Below are 20,567 nucleotides of genomic sequence, written 5' to 3'. Positions count from 1 at the left end.
GAGATACAGAGATGCAACACCATAAATTACGTAGAATGGATTATTCCTGTGAAAAAAATGAATCACAATGTTCAATCAACCAAAGTTAAACGCCATGAATTCCAGGGATACAAAGTAAAAATACCAGCTATTTTTACCAGAGGTTCTTGTAAAGAAATGCTGTTTTCTCCAAAAATGAAGGAGATTACTGCTGATTAGAAGTTTGTAATGTTAAGTGTCAGTTGTGGTATAGAACTTGAAGTTGTTCACATAGGCAGACAGCATTTGAAAAAACCACAGGATTTAATACCTCACCTGATACTGGGAGGCAAAAACTAATGAAATAAACCCTGCAACAGAGAAAAGAGTTATGGCTGTGAAGATCTGCATGCAGCTATTATTGATTAGCTCCAATAACAATATCCTTCTGCAGCATTTCTGTCAAATGGTGGTTTTTGCCATCAATATCTGTCAAGAATAACCTGTGCAAACTTGCAAAGATGCTTCCTTGTCATGCAGATGTGCAGGATGGTTTATATGGATAATTCCAAATTGTTCAGAGCAACATTTAGGAGAGTGACACTTCATGAATATAATTAGTACTTAAATAGACGAAAAAAATATTAATGAAATGTAAATAAACACTACTGTTTGTCTTGTACCTGTTTCAAGTCCCTTTGGCCTCGGATTGCACTGCTTGTAACCTTGACAACTTCGCAGTTCCATCAGCTGGATGTGTAGCTGATTCAAAATGCCTCTTTCCACTGTATGAACTGTGTTGGTCAGCTGAGAAAGAGAGTGAGGAAGGGAAATGATACTTGTTAACAAAAATTAAAAAAGCCCGAGAGGGGTCTGGTGAATGACATTTTGCAACAGGGAAAGTGGTTTACCTGATAGGGATCAGTGTTCATATCAAAATATTCCAAGAAGCCAGTTGCAAACTCACAAAAGAGAAAATTGTGGGTGTCATTAACTGTTCGCAAACACCAGTAAGTGTTGTTATTGGAGCTTGTGCAAGCGCAGAAAGAGCCCACTGTAATTAAAGAAACAAGTTATTAGTTTCCAGTGAAAAATAATATGCTTGTTTCTTCTACTAGTACCTTTAATCACAATAATAAAATATTAGCATTGCCTTAGATTTTAATTTAAAATTATTTAGATTTGGGTACTGTGAATAGCTGTGAACAGTATCAATGTTTTGAACAGACTTCATAAACATAGTAATGGTATTATAATTCATTAGCTCTTCCTCAAATTGTGGACTGTGTCAAAAGCAGATTTTTTTTACCCCATGACTGTTGCTGGAACATTGCCAGAACACACAGCAACATGAGAACTCTTTTCATAACTTTTTGTTGTAATTGCTGTCTTTAAAACAAAAATCATGCATATGACTACTTTAGGAACATTTTAAAATGTAAAATACATATTAGCAGAAGTCCTAGTGCAATCAGAACAGATTAGCACTAGAAGTCAATTCCTTTCTCCAAATGAAAAGTTGTTCTTAGCAAATTTTCAGCTTGGAGTCAAATATGTTGTAACTTAATTATCACCTGATCTTGAAATTTTTTGAAAAGAAAGTTTTTGATCACTTATCTTTGTCCACCATCAAAAATGAGAAAAGTATTGTTTGTTATGCTGAATACTGAGAAATGTTGAAGTATGTCTCCATAGGATAGTCATCTATGTACCCTGAAGTTTAAAGAGACTTAAAATATCTTTTATTCCTAATATTTTGTTTGTATACAGTGATTTTGAAACTATCATATAAAAAATAGGAGTAATGGGAAGAATTCATAAGGGATAGTAGCTGCATTTTGTTCATGATAATTTTTTTTTTTTTTTATAAAAATGTTAAAATTAAAGTAGACCTTTTATGTGCTGACATCTTTGACAGTATTAAAGGTCAGAATAATGTTGTGATTGCGTGAAGTGGAAATGCAGTAATACAGCAGAGGATAACCTAGATCACATCTGCATGTGGACTTACAGTTCCAGAATGGTGCTGTTTGCCAGTGGTTGTTGTCATGGGTAAAACACGTCAGCCCAGGAAGGCTGCACTCATCTCCCTTCTTCTGGCGCCTTTTCCCCTTCCGCTCCTTCTTCCTCCTCCGGTTCTCTTTGAACAGCTGCAGTTTGCCATCCACCTCCTGTGCTGCTTCCCTGTTCAGAGAGGAAGTTGGGCATGGCTGAGTAGGAACAGCCTCTGTTTGGTTAACAACAGCACCAGCAGGTTTTACACCTTTCTGGCTTTTATTAAGGTGGAAGGATGAGAATGTGAACTTCTTCTAGCTCAGCTTCCCCAGCTGTTAAGATAAGGTGTTCCCTTCAGCAATCATGAGAAAAGATGCACTGCTGCACTTAGGTTTTACTGGATCTTTTAAAAAAATATTCGTCTGTTTCTGATATTACTATTTTCATCCTTTTCCTATCAATAGGTTTAAGAAATATTATCCATAAACTTCAACAAGTTGGTCCAAAACTACTGAATGTTTCCTGTGATAACTTGCTACATGTGACGTATTCTTTCCCTCACCTCCTCCCTTCCTCTCTCCACAAAAAACCCAACAAAATACAAATAAACAAACAAACAAACAAACAAACAAACAAAAATCCCCAAAACTCTATTTCTCCAGTCACCAAAAAGGCAATGTGAGAATGAGAGGTTAGTAATAATCTTACTTGAAGGGATGAAGGTGACTCTTGAGTTTCTCTTGAGCCTTTACCCCTTTCTCCTTGTTGTAATAGCTACAGGGAAAATTATTAGGAATTATTAAGCAATGAAACTATTTTCAACACAAAACCAAAACAGAAATATACTATTTTGACATTTTCTTAAGGAACTATATAGAATAACTTACAATTTTCACTTCATTTAAGAAAGTTGTACCTGCGTGATCCTCTGCTAGGTTATAGCAGAACTACAGTGGATTCAAACATGTTAGAAGAATATAAACATATTTAATCTTAAAATGTTAAAATTTACCTTCTTGTGGTTCACAGTAGCTTCTCCTCATATTTAACTAAAATAAGGGCCTACAATGGTTATAAAGATCAATAAAGCCTTTTTAAAAAATTTTCCATCTCAAACCCCCTGGAAAATGCATAAGCCTTAGAAATCAGTGTAGCATTCAGTATTTAGTGCCACTTCTCTTACCTCTGTTTACTACAATCACATTCATCTGGTTTTCTTCTTTTCAGGTGTCCTCTAACTTCCCTCAAATTCTTAATTTTGTCTTGGAGAGCTTCAATCTGCAGAGAATATTTCTGAGTCAGAATTACTCTTTGAAAAGATAGCAGTGTAAAGATTTCACTGAGATTTTAAAATACCTCTTACCTCCTTGTCAATGTAAGCCTTGTGGTCCTTCCAGGCTCTGGCAGACTGGTACAGCTCCCTCTCACAGTGAATAGTGTCATTTGGAAGAATGAAACATCTGTAGATGTGAGTTTAAGAAACAGGAGAATGAAGGTCAGTCATTTCCCAGTTACCCACCCATTTTTTCTCTTCTTCCAACATTCCTAATAAATTATTTTTAATATTCTGTTAGTAAATAAAAAAACTCTACAAGGTCTTCCTCTCTTGACTTAATAATAACAATTGTTTTGATCTGTTTTCTCTGGAAAAGAGACTCATCATCCATGACAGATGGTGTGGGGCTGCTAAGCAAGAAATGCAATACATTCTTAATCAATCAGAAATGAAATTGAAACTGAAGTAAAAATCTGTTCAGAATTTAAAGCCTCTTATTAATCAAATGTGCCATTGTTTATTTAACCACCAGCTGCTCAGAAATATATTCTTCTTGCCACAAGAATGTGGCCCATCTTCCCAGCATGGAAACCGCTTGAGAAGGGAATATACAGTCAGAGGGTGAAGATCAATACAATCAATAAAGACCAACAAGGACCAAAGTTAGAGGAAGAAGTTCAAACACATGGTAAAACAAAAAGTGAGCCAAGCACTTGAGTTAAAAAACAAGGCAATGACTAAAACATTCACAACAGTTTGAAAAATCAGCTCTACCAAGAGGAAAAAAAAGCACAAGAAAAACCGAGGAAGTGGACTGAGATGGAAAATCCAGCAGACTACAAGGTGGGCTTTCAAAGTCACCATGCTGGGAAAAAATTCCTTAATTAGAGAAATCTTCCAATTGCACAGATAGAATCTTTCTTGGGTCCTGCTTCATCAGATCTCTTAATTTTTGAGAAGAGTAATGGAAGAAATGATGTAGACACTTTTCTCCCATGTTATCCTATTTTAGTTTTTACTTCGCTCAAAGAATTCTGAAAGTAATACTCTCCTGTAAAGATCAAAACACTTTATGGAGAAGTAACCACTTTCCTGGAAAACTACTTAAAGCTTTATTAATTCCATGGTTGGAAATTATCAGTGTAAAAAGGGATAATTTTTACTATTCAAAGCTAATTTTTATGTTTTTCTTAAAAAAAAAAGACGAAAGCAGAGAAACACTATTTATATTTTAAATAAAACAGAAGGGATTAAACAAATATTTTTGTTGCCTGCATCTTCCTGGCTTTTCAAATCAATCACATTAACTTTTTTAACCTAGAAATTATTTTGAGATGTTTGCATTTTCATTCAGATTTAGTTTATCTTGAATAATCAGGTCTAATGTATTTTAGCTAATGGTAATGGCTGCAAACAACTAAGCATTAAGAAACATTATGCAACTGATCTAATCTGTCCTCATGTAGAGTGGGACTTCAGTCATCTCAGATTTAGGCCTCTATGCTAAACTGGTAGTCTAGACATTATAATGAACAGCAGGAGCATCATCTTGACAGTGTAATTAATCCATCATAAGATGCATATTTCGATACAAAGGACTAATTTTCCTCTGGAGATGCCTCCTCCTCCTCAGAAATAAAACCTAAACTAGAGGCCTCCATTTAAAATAGACACAATAAATATGATTCTACTTTCTAAAACATACAACTCAGGTTTATCTAAAATCTATGATGACAGTTTCAAGTTCCTAAATATTGTATAGAGGGGGAAAGAGTACAATTAGAAAATGAAGATTTCATTTTAAGAAACAAAACAACCATATAGAGAAAGCAATCATACTTGTGTGTCACTCTGACAGAGCTGGGTTGACCTATAGCATCAGTGCCATCAGCAACCATTGTGTCACCAGCAGCACGAGGAATTTCCTCTCTTTCTTCATCTTTTCCAGCATTGTGACGTTTGGTGATACTTCTGGTCTTCAGCACCTGTAGTTCTTCTTCTTCCAGATTTATGTCGTATATTTCACCTTCAAATTCCACAGACAAGGACCGAGTTTGGCGAGTGTGAACAAACCTAGGTTTGTATTCTGAAGCAGGAGAAACATTTACATTTACAAGTTGATTATGTATATATATGTATATATGAATGTATCTACATGATCTATGCCATGAACACAAAACATATTCCAAAGAGAAGAATGCTGTTCAGTAAAACTGGTTTATTTTTTCTGACTTTACAGAAGCTTATTTAATGATTTTTGGTTAGGGCCCACACTTCCATGAGTAGCATGAAATTTTGATTGCTTTGAGGTTTGCATTTCATGTTAGCCTGACCTTATGCCACAATTAATATCTATACCTTCAAATAAAAAACAGTATCTCAGAAACCAGATATCTAGAAAGAGACATAAAAAAAAAAATCAGAAGCCACAGGATTAGAAACCACTTTAGAAAATGAAATCATTCAGTACTGTGAAACAAGGTCACCACCTGTAAAATGGCAGTGACATATTTATGTATGCTTTAGAATAAAAAATTAACTTTTAAAAGGTTAACACCTTTTCCTTTTCAAGGTAAGAAAAGGTCTCAGTCAAGGCAATGAAGACATTCATCTTTATGAACAGAAAAATTAGTTTCAAAGCACCTTTCTGATCTGCAACCATATTCCTCCTTAATAAAATTATGTAGAAAGATTCATAGGGTCAGATGGGACAATTTATTGCATTTAACTGCCTCTGATGATACTACTTAATAAACAGGTGGCTGAAAGGGTGGAGTACATAAGCACCTCATACATCCGTTATCTGAAGTTTGGCCTGAATTAGTAATTCCTTTAAAAATGTCTCATCATGATGAGTCTTTCCCTGCTCTACTCAGAGGAGTGTTAAGGCTGATTTGCAGCAGGTGGAGAAGGGAAGAGGTATAAGAATGCTGTAAGGAATTAAAGCATAATGAAGCAACCTTTTCTGATGCCTCCAGATGTTTTCCATCCCTTCCCTACTTTCTCTTCCCAAGTAACTTGCTCCAGTCACATTCCCCTTTCAACCCTTGCTGGTGACTTGGCAGCACCTCTTTCTAAGATACACAGAAGGTGTGTCTCTGTGAAAATATCACTTGAGAGAGCATTGCTCTGTTTGAGAATGACCCTGGCAGTCTATGTCATGGACACTTTTCAGCAGAGGTCTGCCTGTACACACTGTGAGGTTCCTCAGATCACACTAAACAACTGGAAGAAATTAGATCAAGACAGTATTTAGGCTGAACGATGAGACAACTTAAGACAGACAATATTGTGGTTGAATGTACAAAGAATACCAGGGATTCTTGTTCACATCCAGAGTGGGGGAGGCTTCAAATCAGGAAATATTTTGAATGATGCCGACATTATTTTCTTTTTATTGCTGACATTATTGTCTATTTCAGACATCTGTGCAGCACCTTCTAAGTTTTGTGTTCCTCACACGACTTCACTATCTTCTTGCTTTAAAGACCCATCTTTATTTCATTCCCCAGTCTTGTAGTCTAGTTAGAGAACAGGAGAATATAGCCTGCTCTTCAACAAATTCTAAAATCTGGCTCTGCTTCTATTGCTACAGCTACAGAAATTCACTTGTCTTGCTGTGCAGAGAGAAGAAAAAGTCATGCTCCATTTAAAAGAATGGCTTCTTCAAACAGGCTTCTTTTGTAGAAGTCATTAGCAGAAACCAAACACAAGTCCTAAAGCCCTCTCATACCATGCCTTCAGCCCACGCTCCACTAGAGGACACTGTGATCCCACTCGTGTCCCGGCGGGGATCCCGCTCCGGACGGGCAGGGAAGGGAGAAGGGAAGCGAGAGCCGAGCAGCGCTTCAGTCGGAGAGCAGCCCCGCAGTGCCTCGGGGAACAGATGTGTGCGGGACATCCCCAAACAGCGAGCGAATTCAGCCTTAACCATGCAGCAAAGCACTTGCCCCGGCACCTTGGCGAGCAGCGGCCCCGAGTCACGGTGGCCACCGCGCTGCCATCTCTGAGCCGCGCGACAGGTGGCACCAGAGCATCACCGCCACCGCCGCACCCGCAGCCTACGGGCTGATCCTCACCGGGATCCAAAGGATGGACATTGTTATTATTGATGCTACTAGAATCACAGAGTGGTTTGCGTTGGAAAGGACCTAAAAGAACACCGAGTTCCAGCCCCCCTGCTATGGGCAGGGACACCTTCCCTAGGCCAGGTTGCTCAAAGCTCCACCCAACCTGGCCTCGAACACATCCAGGGATGGGGCATAGACAACTTCTCTGGACAACCTGTTCCAGTGCCTCACAACCCTCAGAGTACTGAATTTCTTCCTCATAACTAACCCAAACCTACTCTGTCCCAGTTTAAAACAATTCCCTCCTGTCCTATCAGTACATGCCCCTGTAAAAAGTCTCTCTCCAGCTTTAGGCCCACTTTAGGTACTTATTACAGAGGCAATTATGTAGAAGCTGACTACCAATTACAGACATCTTCATTAGACACGGAGGTGAAAGCAAGAGCATACTGGTAGGAAAATGCTCTGCCAGCCCTTTTCCCTTGCTCTCTGCCTCAGAGTCCAAGAGATCAAATAACACTTACTTTGCACATTAGGGTTTCTCAAGAACTGTCTTTGATTTTTTCTTTGGGTCCTGCTGTTCCGGTAATCGGTGTCTCCACAGTTGCAGTCTTTGTCTTTACCGCTGTATCCCCGGGAGTGGATGCTGCGAGTTCTCTTTCTGATGGCGAGGATGTCGCTAGACACCTTGCACTTGTGAATTCGAAGTTTGCCAGAAGCATCCTCTGTGCACTGCCATTTCTGTGAGAGAGACGCACAAAGATGATTTCCCAGCAGCCTTCCAAACCCCTGTTGCTTTCAGGTCGATAAAAAAAGGAAACAGGTAAATTTCTTTTAAAATTTAGGCAGTGCCTTAAACAGCAAACTGAGAAGGGAAATGTTTTAGGGCACAAATTCAGTCACATTTTTCCCAATGTCTTCTCATGCTAGGCAAACATAAGCTTAAACAAAATCACTTAAAATCTGGGTAAAAAAAATACAACCCAGACAAAAAACCCAAAGATATATAAATCAAGAGTATCTAGACTACACATGTCCCTGAAAAAAAGCAAGTAAAAACTCTTAATTCACTGAGTTGAGGAGTACTGGCAGGACAGTTTTCACCAACTCATTTTCTTTGAAAAAAAATTTCCCCCTTTTTTCTGTGACTTGGACTTTCTAGCTTAATTCAGGAAAAAATGAAAAAAAAAACAAAAACAAAGCAACCCACAGATGGAGAAGAACTGGTTCAGTTGTAGAGTTTTTTGGAAAGAAAAGGAAAAATTGTGTATGTAATATATAGAAAAATACATAAACCACTCCCTACAGCCAGCAGGTGCAAGCAAGGGGAAGAACCTTAGGGACAGTAAACAAGAAATTATCTTGAATAAACTCTTGGATTTATAAGTCATGAGATTTGTAATAGGCTTGGGAGGAAAAGGTCTGGGAGGAGTACCTGTAAAAAGCATTGTATGTGTGCTGAATATCAGAGCAAGTGTGGGAGAATGAGAGGAAACAGAGGTTTTTTTCCAGTTTGTCTGCACAATATCTGTCTGACTTAATTATCAACATCACTGAACCAGATGGAAGATTCCAGGTGGATTTTTCCAATGGATCCCATCGCCTTCATATTTCAAATTAAAAAGCAACTGGGACTTTAATTTCCTTTCCACATCACACTGTCTTAAAAACCCTAAATGTCATTTAAAAAAATATGGGTAGGTGCTGAGGGATCAGAACTCCTTTGCCTATACCCAAAGCTTGCCATACATGGCACTCACAATACACTACATAAAATAAGAAGCCTGTGAAGATTTTAAGTCAGTAGTAGTCTGAATAACAACAGGGAGAACTAGAAATAGCTACGTTTATTTATAATTGTAATACAACCATAAATGACAATTACTCAGGGAGTTTAATTCACTTTTGCATCTTCAGCCACAATGATGAGAATCTTCAAACGAAGCAATTAAATTTGGCTGGATATTGCAAAGAACAAAACTCAATAAAGCTATTGATAACTGGAACCTTTTAGCTGCAGTTTCAGTAAAGTTTCTCTATAATGTGTCCTTTTTTTGGTTCCCATGACTAAATAGCATAAGTAGCTTTCTCTTGCCTCATTAATAATAACAAGACAGATGGATGCCTGTCCTAATAGAGTCTCCAACTTAATTTTTGAAATGGACACTAATATCAGAGCATACACATTTCGGTAAGTTCCATTAACTAATTGCTGCTCTGGACTGTTTTGGGGATGCTGTCATGCTGACTGAAGAATGGAGAAAGAAAACTAAGCCTCAGGTAGATTTGCTGACCTGATAACCTGAGGAATGAGCTGATGTGGGTCTGAACTACAGCACCACGAGAGCCTAACATGCGGGCTGAGTTAAAGATGGATTCCATGCTGACATCCTCCCGTGGATTCGCATGACACAGATCTCAGAGCAGTAAGCCATGTGTAAAAAGACATTAATTTGATCAGGTCTGATGGCAGGCAGAGAAACTACACTCGTGCCCAAACTTTCAGTATAAATGTTCATCTGCAAGTGACAGTGTAACTTTCTACAAGAAGAAGTGTCCAAGAACTGTAAAGCTTTGCAGATATGATCTACAGATTATATCCTGCAGTAGCATGTGCACCCTTCCTACCTCAGCAAGAGAAGATTGTTACAGGATAAGAACTGACTGCACCTCTGTATTTCCTGTGTTTATTGGGTATGTGTTACAGTTATAAACATATGGCATTAGTTTTTAAAGAGTCTCAAAAGTAGCATTTTAAAGTAGAATAAATATTCTCTTTGTCTAGCATTAATTATAGCAAGAGGTTGTAGGAGTGGCTTCAATAACCTTTTAGATCATTTTTAACAGTATTATGACTAACATTGAAACAAGACGCTCTGTGTCTAGTACAAGCCAATAATAGTTCCCTATTTAAAACAGGGATTAAATGTGATTCATTTCCTATTTCATTTTTTTTTTAAATTTTACTTTAAAAAGTGTCATTATAAAGATGCTTTAGAGTTCTAAGATGGAATATTCAGTCTAACTTTCCTGAATCTCTGCCCATGCCAGCATAATCAGGCACTGAGCATGCATTATGCAGTTAAGTTGTAATAGTCCTGCTGCTCATCTTTACAGATATAAAATGTGTTACTGCAAATAAAAGAAGATTCTGACTGAATGCACAGCCCCTTCCCTTTCCCTGTTTTCTACCTTCTTTCCCACTATCAATACCAAACTATTCTTTGAAATTCAGCACTATTGGTTTTGGCTTCTGGATCTCCACTTCACCATCAATTAAATAACCCTGTTAGCACATACAAAAATTGAATATGTCTTCATTAAATTTTAATTTATAATTTGTTTTAAATTTTCCCCATGTTTATCTTCTTTCTTACAGTGATATCTCACAAGACACCTAAGCCAATTTAACAATTCACTGTTGCCATAGGAATATAAGATAGTCCTTGCTTCTGGCTGCATGCTAATTTAGGGACCCCTGCACTGATTTATTCTCACCTCAGTAGGAGAAAAGAGAACCAACTCAGAATTAAAAACTCTAAAATAATAGTAGAGAAAAAAACAAGACCCTGACATTTGGCTGCAACAAAGTGTTATACCGTTTCAGTCATGTTGTGAAACTTCATCTGTGTCAGCCTTTTTCCCTGTCACTGACTCATCTTTTCCTTCTTTCATCTCATTTCATCACCTACCCTCCAGCAACTATTTCCCTCTCACCTCAGCTCTCCACCTTCAGTTCACATTCCTCCTCAATTTAGGTTCAGAGGGGAAGCAAAGGTGAAAGAGGATTTTTAATGCTTCCACAGCAGTGGAGTCCTGAAACCCCACACCTGAAAGCTGATGGAACTCACCCCACTGGGAGGAACTTTGCTACTTTACAGCCATCCTGAACCAAGCAGGGTTTGTTCTGCATATGCACTTGGAGGCTTGGCTGGATCTGTGTGTGCTGGCTGAGCTCTTCCCAGTGCCTTCCCTGCCCTCAGCAGCAAATTGCAGAGAAGCTTAGGAGAGGTAAAAGTGTAAAAGGACTGAGCAGCTAAGGACTTTGGTTTTGTCCAGTTAATAAGAAGCAGGCTGAGGGTCAATGTCACTGCTCCTCACAGCTCTCTGAGGAGGGGAAGCAGAGAGGGAGATGTGGATCCAGTAATAGGACATGTGGGAATGGTTCAAAGCTCTGTTGGAGGGGTTCAGAATGGATATTAGGATGCATTTCTTTACCAAGAGAGTGGTCAAACACTGTACAGGCTTCCTGGAGATGGGGTTGTTGCACTCAGTGATAGTTGTAGGTCCTTTCCAAAGGAAATTGTTCTATTGATGCCTGATGGGTTTTTGTATTTTTTATTTTACTTTTATACTCTCTTTATATGTATCCTTTATATATAACCTTTTACCCTTCCCCGTTCCTGTACTTTTTACTCCCTGTATCTTAACCCTACAAGTCTATCACCCTAGTACCCCTTGCCCTGCTCAGAATCCTTTGGGGAAGACGAAACATACCCACAATCTCAAAAGCATGACGCACAACCTTGAACAGGGCCCCCATCACTGAGACATGTTTTTTGTAAACTAAGTAGTAATCTTTTGGGGGGGGCAATTTTAATAAGGGGGCAATTACTACATTTGTTAGACTTCTTATTGGAGACTTTTAGATAGGTATTCTAATCTAGGCTGTCTATAAATTGTATACGGGAGATATCGTAGGGGCTTTTTGGGCTTGCTTGTTCGTCGGTGTGCATCTGGGATCCTATTAAACCAAGGTAAAACCCCTTTCCTATACTGTGTGTCTGCGTCTAAAAATTTTTTCTAACAATTTAAGGCATTGCTATCCTATCCTATTGTGCTGATTTGGGCTGGGGAAGAGTTAACTTTCTTCACAGTGGCTGGTATGGGGCTGTGTTTTGGATTTGTGCTGAACACAGGGTTGATAATATAGAGATGTTTTTGTTATTGCTGAGCAGTGCTAACACAGAGCCAAGGCCTTTTCTGCTTTTTGTGCTGCCACACTGCTGAGGAGGCTGGGGGTGCCTGGGAGGAGACACAGCTGGGACAGGTGACCCCAACTGACCAAAGGGATATTCTAGATGATATGACATCACACTCAGTATAAACAGTTGGGGAAGAAGGGAACATTTGGAGTGATGACATTTGTCTTCCCAAGTCATTGTTACATGTGATGGAACCCTGCTCTCCTGGAGATGGCAGAACATCCACTGGCCCTGGGAAGGCATGAATGAATTCCCTCTTGCTTTGCTTGCATGCACTGCTTTTTCTTTCTCTATTAAACTTTCTGTCAACCCATGAGTTTTCCAGCTTTTACCTGTCTGATTCTCTCTGATCCTACTGGTGGGGGAGAGAGTGAGTGGCTGCATGGGCTTAGTTGTTGGATGGGGTTAAACCACTATTCCTATCCTATCCTATCCTATCCTATCCTATCCTATCCTATCCTATCCATCCTGCCCTATCCTTCAGAAGCTGAAGGATAATCTCTGCTTAAATCTCTGCTGACCTGAAGTTTAAACATTGAAATACCCGTGCTGGTTCCTCTGTGTTGAGGCAAGCACTGCAACAGTAATGCAGCAGGAGCTTTTCCTTGGATAATGGCATTAGCACAATGGATTTTCTTCTGGGGGTAGAAGTTTGCCCTTATAAAGACATTTCAAAGACAAAGGTCGGACATGGGCTGGTTAAAACTGATTGTTTGCACTAGGTGGCTTTGCCTTTCCTTGCTACTGGCATGGCTCCAGTTGTGACTTAGAGCTACATAAGGAAGACAACACCAACTGGCTTCATGACTACCTGGGGTCTCAATTTCCTGGTATTAATCAGTTGTGCCACAGCTTCAAAATTAAGTCTATTTCACTGCTGATTATAATTAAGGCATGAAACTATACATTCAGAATGAATCATTGTGATGTGCTCCACTGTAAATAGCAACTAAGGGTGGACTTCAAATCAACTTTGTGCAGTTAATAGGCTGTGACAGATTTGAGACAGTTGCTGCCCCCTTACATAGAGGGGAAATGAATTAGACAATTCATGAAAAGTGTCCCAGCAGTAGGCTAGCTAAGGGTTTCTATGAAATGTAAACACCTAGTATTTGCAGTAGACATGTCAGTGTTAAATAGCTTGTCAGATTTTATCACAAAGTTATGAAACTCTGAAAAACATGCAACCGGAAATATAACATAGCAGAGATATTTTTACAGGTGCTTTTTCATTTTTGTAATGTATGACTGACTCTGAGTATTATTGCTCAGCCTAGGGAATGTTAAGATAAGGCCTGAAAAATGAAGACTTCATGAATTTAAACATGTCCTCAAGATCTCATTTCCCTGTTTTCCTGTTTCGAAAGGTATGCTCTAAATTTGAAAACAGTTTAGATGGAAATACCATCATGGGCTGAGTATGTGTGTACTGTTTTCCTCCATTAGCAGTAACCAGATCTGGGGGAGTGCCAGGGGACTTGATGTGATAATGCTGGAAAAGGAGTCTGGTTCAGGGCTGTGCTGCTGCCATCAGAGCTGTCTTGCTTTTGCTTTCTCTGGGCCATTAAAAGAGGCCATGTCACACCACATATTGAAAAGTGCCCTGTAATTAGTTGTCTATGGTAAACAGTACAGAGTAGCAGCAGTTCATTTCTGCTGAACAGGACCTGAATACTAAGAAATGTTTACTGGCTAAGCTCATGTCCTCTGCGCATTCCCACAGAGCAGAAATGAACCCTGGTCCTGACCAAGGCTCCTAAATGCCCCTGGAAACACTAATCTGTGTTGTTTCATCTCAGCAGTACTTGAACATTGTGCACGAGTGCAGCTGTTTAACAGAGATAGCTTGCCAGGTACACTCAGGGAATTTGGAATTGTTGCATTTTTGTGGATAAAAAAATCTCCTCCATTTTAGAACTGAGTTGATACTGCCCATAATGGCAGATTCCAGTTTTTGTACCACTCTTTCATAACTGAACCACTTTCTATTGAATCATGCTCCAGAGTCTGACAATGTGAATATATTTGAAGATGGTTATTTATATATAGCCTTAGTCCCTGAGAAGAGTTCCTGAAAAATGCAATGGTCAATGGTTCAACACATAGGGAAGAAGTTTGTCTGACAAGAACTGATATAATATGGACAGAAATGTATGACAGGCTTTAGAAATACATTCAGATAAATACACAGGCATGGAAATGGAGGAAGAAAGGAATTAAGAGATTAATCACTGTATAACAGAAATAACTATATAAAAATTGGCAATTTTGAGCTACTTCACAAATTTATGAAAAGAAAGAATGAGAAAATTGCCTAGGAATTTTACACATGACACAATTTTGCATTCTTGCTGTGTAAACAAGATTAATGTTAAGTGTCACAGTTATAGTGGTTCTCTAGTTATAAAAAATGCATGAACTGCTTTGTCAGCTCTAGAAATATAGGAACCTAGGTCAAGACAGCAAATATTTCACCTGGGTAGCCTTCTCTACCAAATCTATTAACTTGTCTGTAGCTACAACTCAACATCAAGAGACTTCTGTTGTTATCCAATAAACATCCACTCTCAGCTGCAAACAAAGAGGGGCCAATGAAAAGGATAAATTTAATCTTTTAGCTATAAATAGTAATACCAATAATAATCTGTTACAATTGTGTCATATACATTTAACTTGCAGAGGACTTAGCTTACACTCTGTTTAACAGGATACTTTAAAAAGGAAACCCTACAAAAAGAGAACCTCAAAGGAGTACTACAGAAAGTGTTAAAAATAATTCTTGCACAAACTATGTTTTCTGTCTAGACATTTTTGGTACACAGAATTACTTTTAAAAATGTTTAAAGGATTTGCTTTGTTAAAACAGGTGCCATTACACTAAAAAGTCTTTCTGTTAGAGAACATTAGTAACATGATGGTGAAAATGCTGAATACAGTCCTGCATTGAAAGGGATGAAACCAGTGAATCCAGTGATCTTCCTGGAATATCTCTGGATTTTATCCAGAATAGACTTGATACTGCCAATTAGGAATTGCTTGAATTTAAAAAAAAATGTCAGATCTGGAAAGAGCTGCTCTCTGTTTAATAAAAACTTAAATATTTAGGCTGAAATGTGAACTATTTAGGCTAAAATATGAAATACCATGCTTTGAAAGATTATTTTTAGAGATAATGGATCTTATCTTCATATTTGGTTTCAACTCATGAACTGAATGGTATTTTAACTAGAGGTATCATAATTTCTGGCAATTCCTATGAATTCTTGAGCAACTAAGTTGCAGGCACATTTCTGTCAGCTATGAGGGATGACTCTGCAGAGTCTAAAGCAAGGAATAGCTCCAAGAGCTGTTCACAAAAGCACTGAAGTATGCACTTAATTTTAAGCACATAACTGGTCCCAAACACCTGTGCTTCCAGTTAAGCCTGTGTATAGATGCTCAGCTGAATTATTACTATGAAAAGATGGTATCTGGCAAAGAAGAGACAGCTTTGAATCAGTGCTCTGGTAAACAGGTTGATCACCAGTGCCTTTTGACTCCTGCAAGTATCAGGTGGTTGCTCCGGAATCTGCAGAATCCATGAGTGATGTTTGTGTGCCATACCACAATTTTAGCTGGGTTTTAGTGGGTGCTCAGGGTCTGGCTGTCAGTGGCTGGCCAGCCATCTGACACTTCTGGCCAGCTCTTACCAGTGTATGTCTTTTTATTCATACTCTGCAGCTGGTCATAAAGCTGACCTATACAAATGTATGGTCTGTGATATTTATTTTATGAGAACATAGATACTCGAGCCAAACCAGACTACACCTAATAAGCCCCATTCTAATTTCCTTTACAATATTATCTGTAAGCTGATTGATGGCAAGTGTTCTTTTAGTATGACAAAGAGATGTGCTTTCGACTGAATGCTGATATGATAATTTGATAAAAATGAATATGAATAGTAAAATTAAATTCTTATGCTAGGTTTTTAGAGGGTGAGGAATACGTGAGAAATAGGAGCACAGGCTACATAACATGCTTTTTGGATCAGAGCCAGAAGAATCTTGCACATTTACCACAGAGCTGATGTTTGGATTCAGCAACATGTCTCCAGTGACTACCCGTAAAGCCTTAGATCACTGTAAAACATACTGAGACCTAATCTAACCAAAATCTCACTGTACAGTCTTCAGGCATTTTCTCCAAATGAAACATTATTTCCTCAGGGTAGTTTTGGGATACAGGATACAGTTCCTCCAGAGGAAACACAATATTATGCATCCCTAAAGCTGAGGTGCACAAAAAGAGAGCACACAGAAGGTGCAACTACAACATTATACCTGTCTAGCACACTGTGAGTTCATGTGCATGCATGTCATACCAACATGGGCAGCACGATGCATTTTTCTGTTCTGCCCACTGTCAGTGCTCATTGGAGCTGGCAGAAGACCATGGATCTTTACAAGTTTCAGGCCTCTGCTGTTCACAAACTGGCAGGTAGTGCCAAGCAGATGGTAGGAGATGGATGCCCATAAAATAAACAGACCCGTGTCTGGGTTTCATTGCTGAGTCATCCAATCTAAGAGCTGAATTTTTAAACACAGTGCTTCACAGTCCTCATTTTGGGAGGGTGGTTCTCTTTTTTTACTCTATTGGGAAAATTTTAAAAAAAGATTGTGGTTTGTGTAATTTTTCTAAGAGGACAAAAATGCATGTTTGGCTATGGATTTGATACTGATTATAAATAATGGATTGAGCAGTACACTGGAGACACCCAGCCTATCAGTCACCAGACCTTGTAAGGTAACTGTGATCTGGGAAAGAGTGTTAGGTCCCAGTAGTCAAAATTATGCCTTAGGAAAATTCCTATGACTCAGACTGGAGAGAAAAAGAATAAATACTTCTGAATTAACTCAACTCCTTAATTACACGTTTAGGTAAGGGAAGAGAGAAAGAAAAAGTATAAATGAAAACACAGTTAACATGGTTTTATTTGATATTTGCTAAGTATCCAGAAGAATTTCATGAGTGAGAAGATGGAATGAGTTCAAGAAAAATAACCTGCTAGAGGATTTAAGAGCAGCTTGCCTCTAAACCTCCTGAACTAACATATATTCTTGTCTCGGGTTATTCCAGTGGAAAGCTGAGAAGAGATCTGTATCATGATAAGGTTGTATTAATCCAGAGAAACATTTGTTCACATTTTTGCCCTATTGGAAAATTAACAAAGCTTTATTACAAGTTGACAACAACTGTTTCCCATTTTAAAACAAAAACAGGGATAGCAATGGTGCTGATGAATCAATATTTCTGTACTGTGTAGCTTATTACTGAGAGGGTAAATATACATCAAGGAAACATAAAAATTCCCTGCAAACCATTTAAGTGTTAAAACCTATCAGTATCCACTGCTAAACCAACTGGGCTCAATCAGGTGACCTCAGTAAGTTACACCATATAAACTGGTGACAAATTTGGCATATAAACTATGAAAGAAATCTCCCGTTCCCATCATAATTTCTTGAGCATTCTCTCATATGGAGGTGTGCAGGGACCACAAAGGAAACTTCTAACCTTCTTCAAGCCCCAAAGCTGAGCAGGGAGCCCACCCACTCCTGCTCCTTTTGCTGGGGGAGTGAACCTGGCCTGGTGTGATGGGACTGTGCTTTGGGTGAGTGCAGATCAACAGCTGGGGAAGGGTGGGAGCTCAAATCTGGTCTATATCCAAATATGATACGGGCAGGTGACCCATAACTCACTTACAAGATCATAAAATTTACAGCACTTCTCAAGTTATGAAGCTGAGCAGGAAGAAGAAAACATGAATTCCTCAAGTACAGGTACTAAACAAGCAAAAAATTAAGAGCATGTACTGGAAGGAACATCTGGAGGTCATTTAGTTCATCCTCCTCCTCAAAGCAGCAATGTTATTAGGTTTTGGAAGTTTCCTGGGATGGACTTTCCATAGCCTCTTTGGGCTCCAGTTCTTAATCATACTTATGGTAACACTTTTTTCCATGCATCTATTTAGATTTTCCCTTGCTGCAACTTGTCTCTCACTGCTAGCCCTTTTGCTGTGCACCTCCAAGACATACCTGGGTCTGTCTTCTCTCTAATTACCCATTAGTTAATCAAAGGAAACAACTAGGTTCCTCATTTGCCTTCTGCTCCCCTGGCCAAACAAACCTCTTCCACTTCTCAGTACTTCCTCCCCATCTCTGGGGTCCTCCACTGGACTTGCTCCAGAGTACCAAAGCCCCGCTGCTCACAGGGATCCCAACCCGGATGCAGCATTCCAGCTGCAGCCCTCAGGCCCCAGGGAGAGGTGAGGACTCACTTCCCATGACCTGTGAGCAGTGCTTTTGCTAAGGCAGCTCAGCAGGAGCTCTCCTCTCCTTGGCATGGGCTCACTGCTGACCCACATTAATGACTGCCGGAGCATAACTCAGGAGTGAACACATCCCATGCACATCTCGTTTCTAGGATGCTCTCAAGAAGGTGGGTGAACTTTTGGAAACTGTCCTCCCATAAATGGGATTATGGAAAAACAGCAAGGGGACAGTGATCTACAATGAAAGTGATGCAATCTGTCAATGGTGCTAGGAAATTTAAATATATAGAAAGTATTTTAGATTTATATTTTACAGATGTTTAGTATTTTCTGCTCTCTTCCCTCCCCCCCCCCCATTTTTAGGTTTATCTATTTCCAGATACACACTGGACATAGGAAAAAATTGGAATTTTGAAAATTTTAATTAAAAAAATTATCTTTACTATGTTAGGTTCCTTTATTTCCCTTTTTATAAAAGAGAAAATAAGCTGAAGCAATTATTATCCTGAGTACCACATCTTTGGAGATTTTGGAACTAGCAGGTCTCAGGATTGCACCTCATTTTAATACAGGAAAAAATTTTTTTTCTTTTTCAGCTTCCTTGTGTTCTCCCTTTCAAATAAACTACATATTGACTAGAGTAAATTTAAATTAAGAACAAGCTTTTAATGGTGCATTAATTCCCCAAACGCTTATTCTTAGTTTCAGACATTTAGCAGCAGCTTCCCACAGACCAGTAATTTCATTATTTAAAAATCTGTCAGCAATCACTCATTCTGTGAAAGCAATTTTAATTTAACTGATGTTAACTGCACCTGATTAAAGTAAATGTAGGAAGTATTACAAACCATCATAATTTAAATGAAGATTTTACTTCTATATATGCACCTATGTAATTGAAGTTGAGTATACTAATCTCTGAAGATAAAACAAAGCTGAGACACGCACAGCATTATTTTCTCTTTTCTAAGAGGTGCAAAATGACTAGAGCAAATCTGCTAGAGGAACATCATTTTAAACTGTGATGGCTCAGAAGTGCACGTTGGAACACATCCGAACTAAAGTCAATTTATTTGATCTACTATTTTTTTTTTTTTAAGAACTTCTCTACATGGAAAAAATCCTGTAGACAGTTCACTGAATTTCATGTTATTCTGGTGCTGTTCTTAAAATTCATACCTTACTTATTCTATGCTGGCTTTCCTGTGAGCACCACATGTAGTCTGTCCTTGAGAGAGAAACTGGCCTTGCTTCCCGGGGCTGGCACGGCATTCCCAGGGCGAATGGAGTGGGAGGAGTGGGTCCATGCCACATGGGCTGAACGAGCCCAGAGATACTCCAGCCCTCATGATGCTCTGCCTAACAGAAGCTTTCCATAGGCACAATTAACTTCCCTGCAGGAAGCCCCCAGGATGTTAGAATTATCAGGGACAACTTCGATCAATTCGTTTGAGAAAACAATGTGTACACACCAATGGCTCTGTCTGAAAATTGATCTTAGAAAGGTCAGTTCAGCCCTGCCCTTCACCCAGCTGTGAGAGATGGCTGCTGGGCTCTGTGCAGCCAACATATCTTCTGCATTTAAAAGACCTCAATGGGAGTTTGGAGTTGGGAGACCCACTATTGAACACTATTAGCCTCCTTGCTGACTGAAGCCCTTCTTCCTTCATCCTTTGGTCAAACTGGATTCACCAGTAGGGGATGGTCTACTGCCCTGGGCTGAGAACAGGGCTGTGAGCAATGTTTCCTATTTCTTCAGGCGTGGTATCTGGTCAGGGCACTTAACCATTTCTATTCATATGTGGAAAAGCAGTTATTCCAAACCTGGATTTTGGGGTAAGAAGTAATAAACATAAGGAATAATTGCAAAGAAAATATTTTGTTACTTGAAAATGAAACATCTTAGCGTCTAGGAGTCTAAATGACTTCATTGATCTCCTTTAGTTTTTATAAAGCGTTCAGATTTTCAA

At 38.9% G+C, this 20,567-nt stretch overlaps 1 protein-coding gene across 11 annotated transcripts in view; it reads right to left on the bottom strand.

The window, feature by feature from the left end:
* Nucleotides 1-20,567, bottom strand: part of SULF1 (sulfatase 1) — a 183,550-nt gene that overhangs the window by 8,450 nt on the left and 154,533 nt on the right. For 10 of the 11 annotated variants that reach the window (XM_085052995.1, XM_085053004.1, XM_085053000.1 and 7 more), the window contains 8 exons: nt 7,824-8,040; nt 5,069-5,315; nt 3,317-3,413; nt 3,137-3,231; nt 2,662-2,727; nt 1,970-2,142; nt 870-1,012; nt 642-765 (listed from right to left, as the gene is read on the bottom strand). In XM_085052995.1, coding sequence (XP_084909121.1) covers nt 642-765; nt 870-1,012; nt 1,970-2,142; nt 2,662-2,727; nt 3,137-3,231; nt 3,317-3,413; nt 5,069-5,315; nt 7,824-8,040 — 1,162 coding nt within the window. The remainder of the gene's footprint in view (nt 1-641; nt 766-869; nt 1,013-1,969; nt 2,143-2,661; nt 2,728-3,136; nt 3,232-3,316; nt 3,414-5,068; nt 5,316-7,823; nt 8,041-20,567) is intronic. The other variant, XM_085053003.1, reaches the window with a different exon arrangement.

Source organism: Lichenostomus cassidix, chromosome 2, assembly GCF_008360975.1.
Source record: "Lichenostomus cassidix isolate B80296 chromosome 2, HeHo_3.0, whole genome shotgun sequence".
Taxonomy (NCBI): domain Eukaryota; kingdom Metazoa; phylum Chordata; class Aves; order Passeriformes; family Meliphagidae; genus Lichenostomus; species Lichenostomus cassidix.
This window is presented reverse-complemented; position numbering and strand designations above follow the sequence as displayed.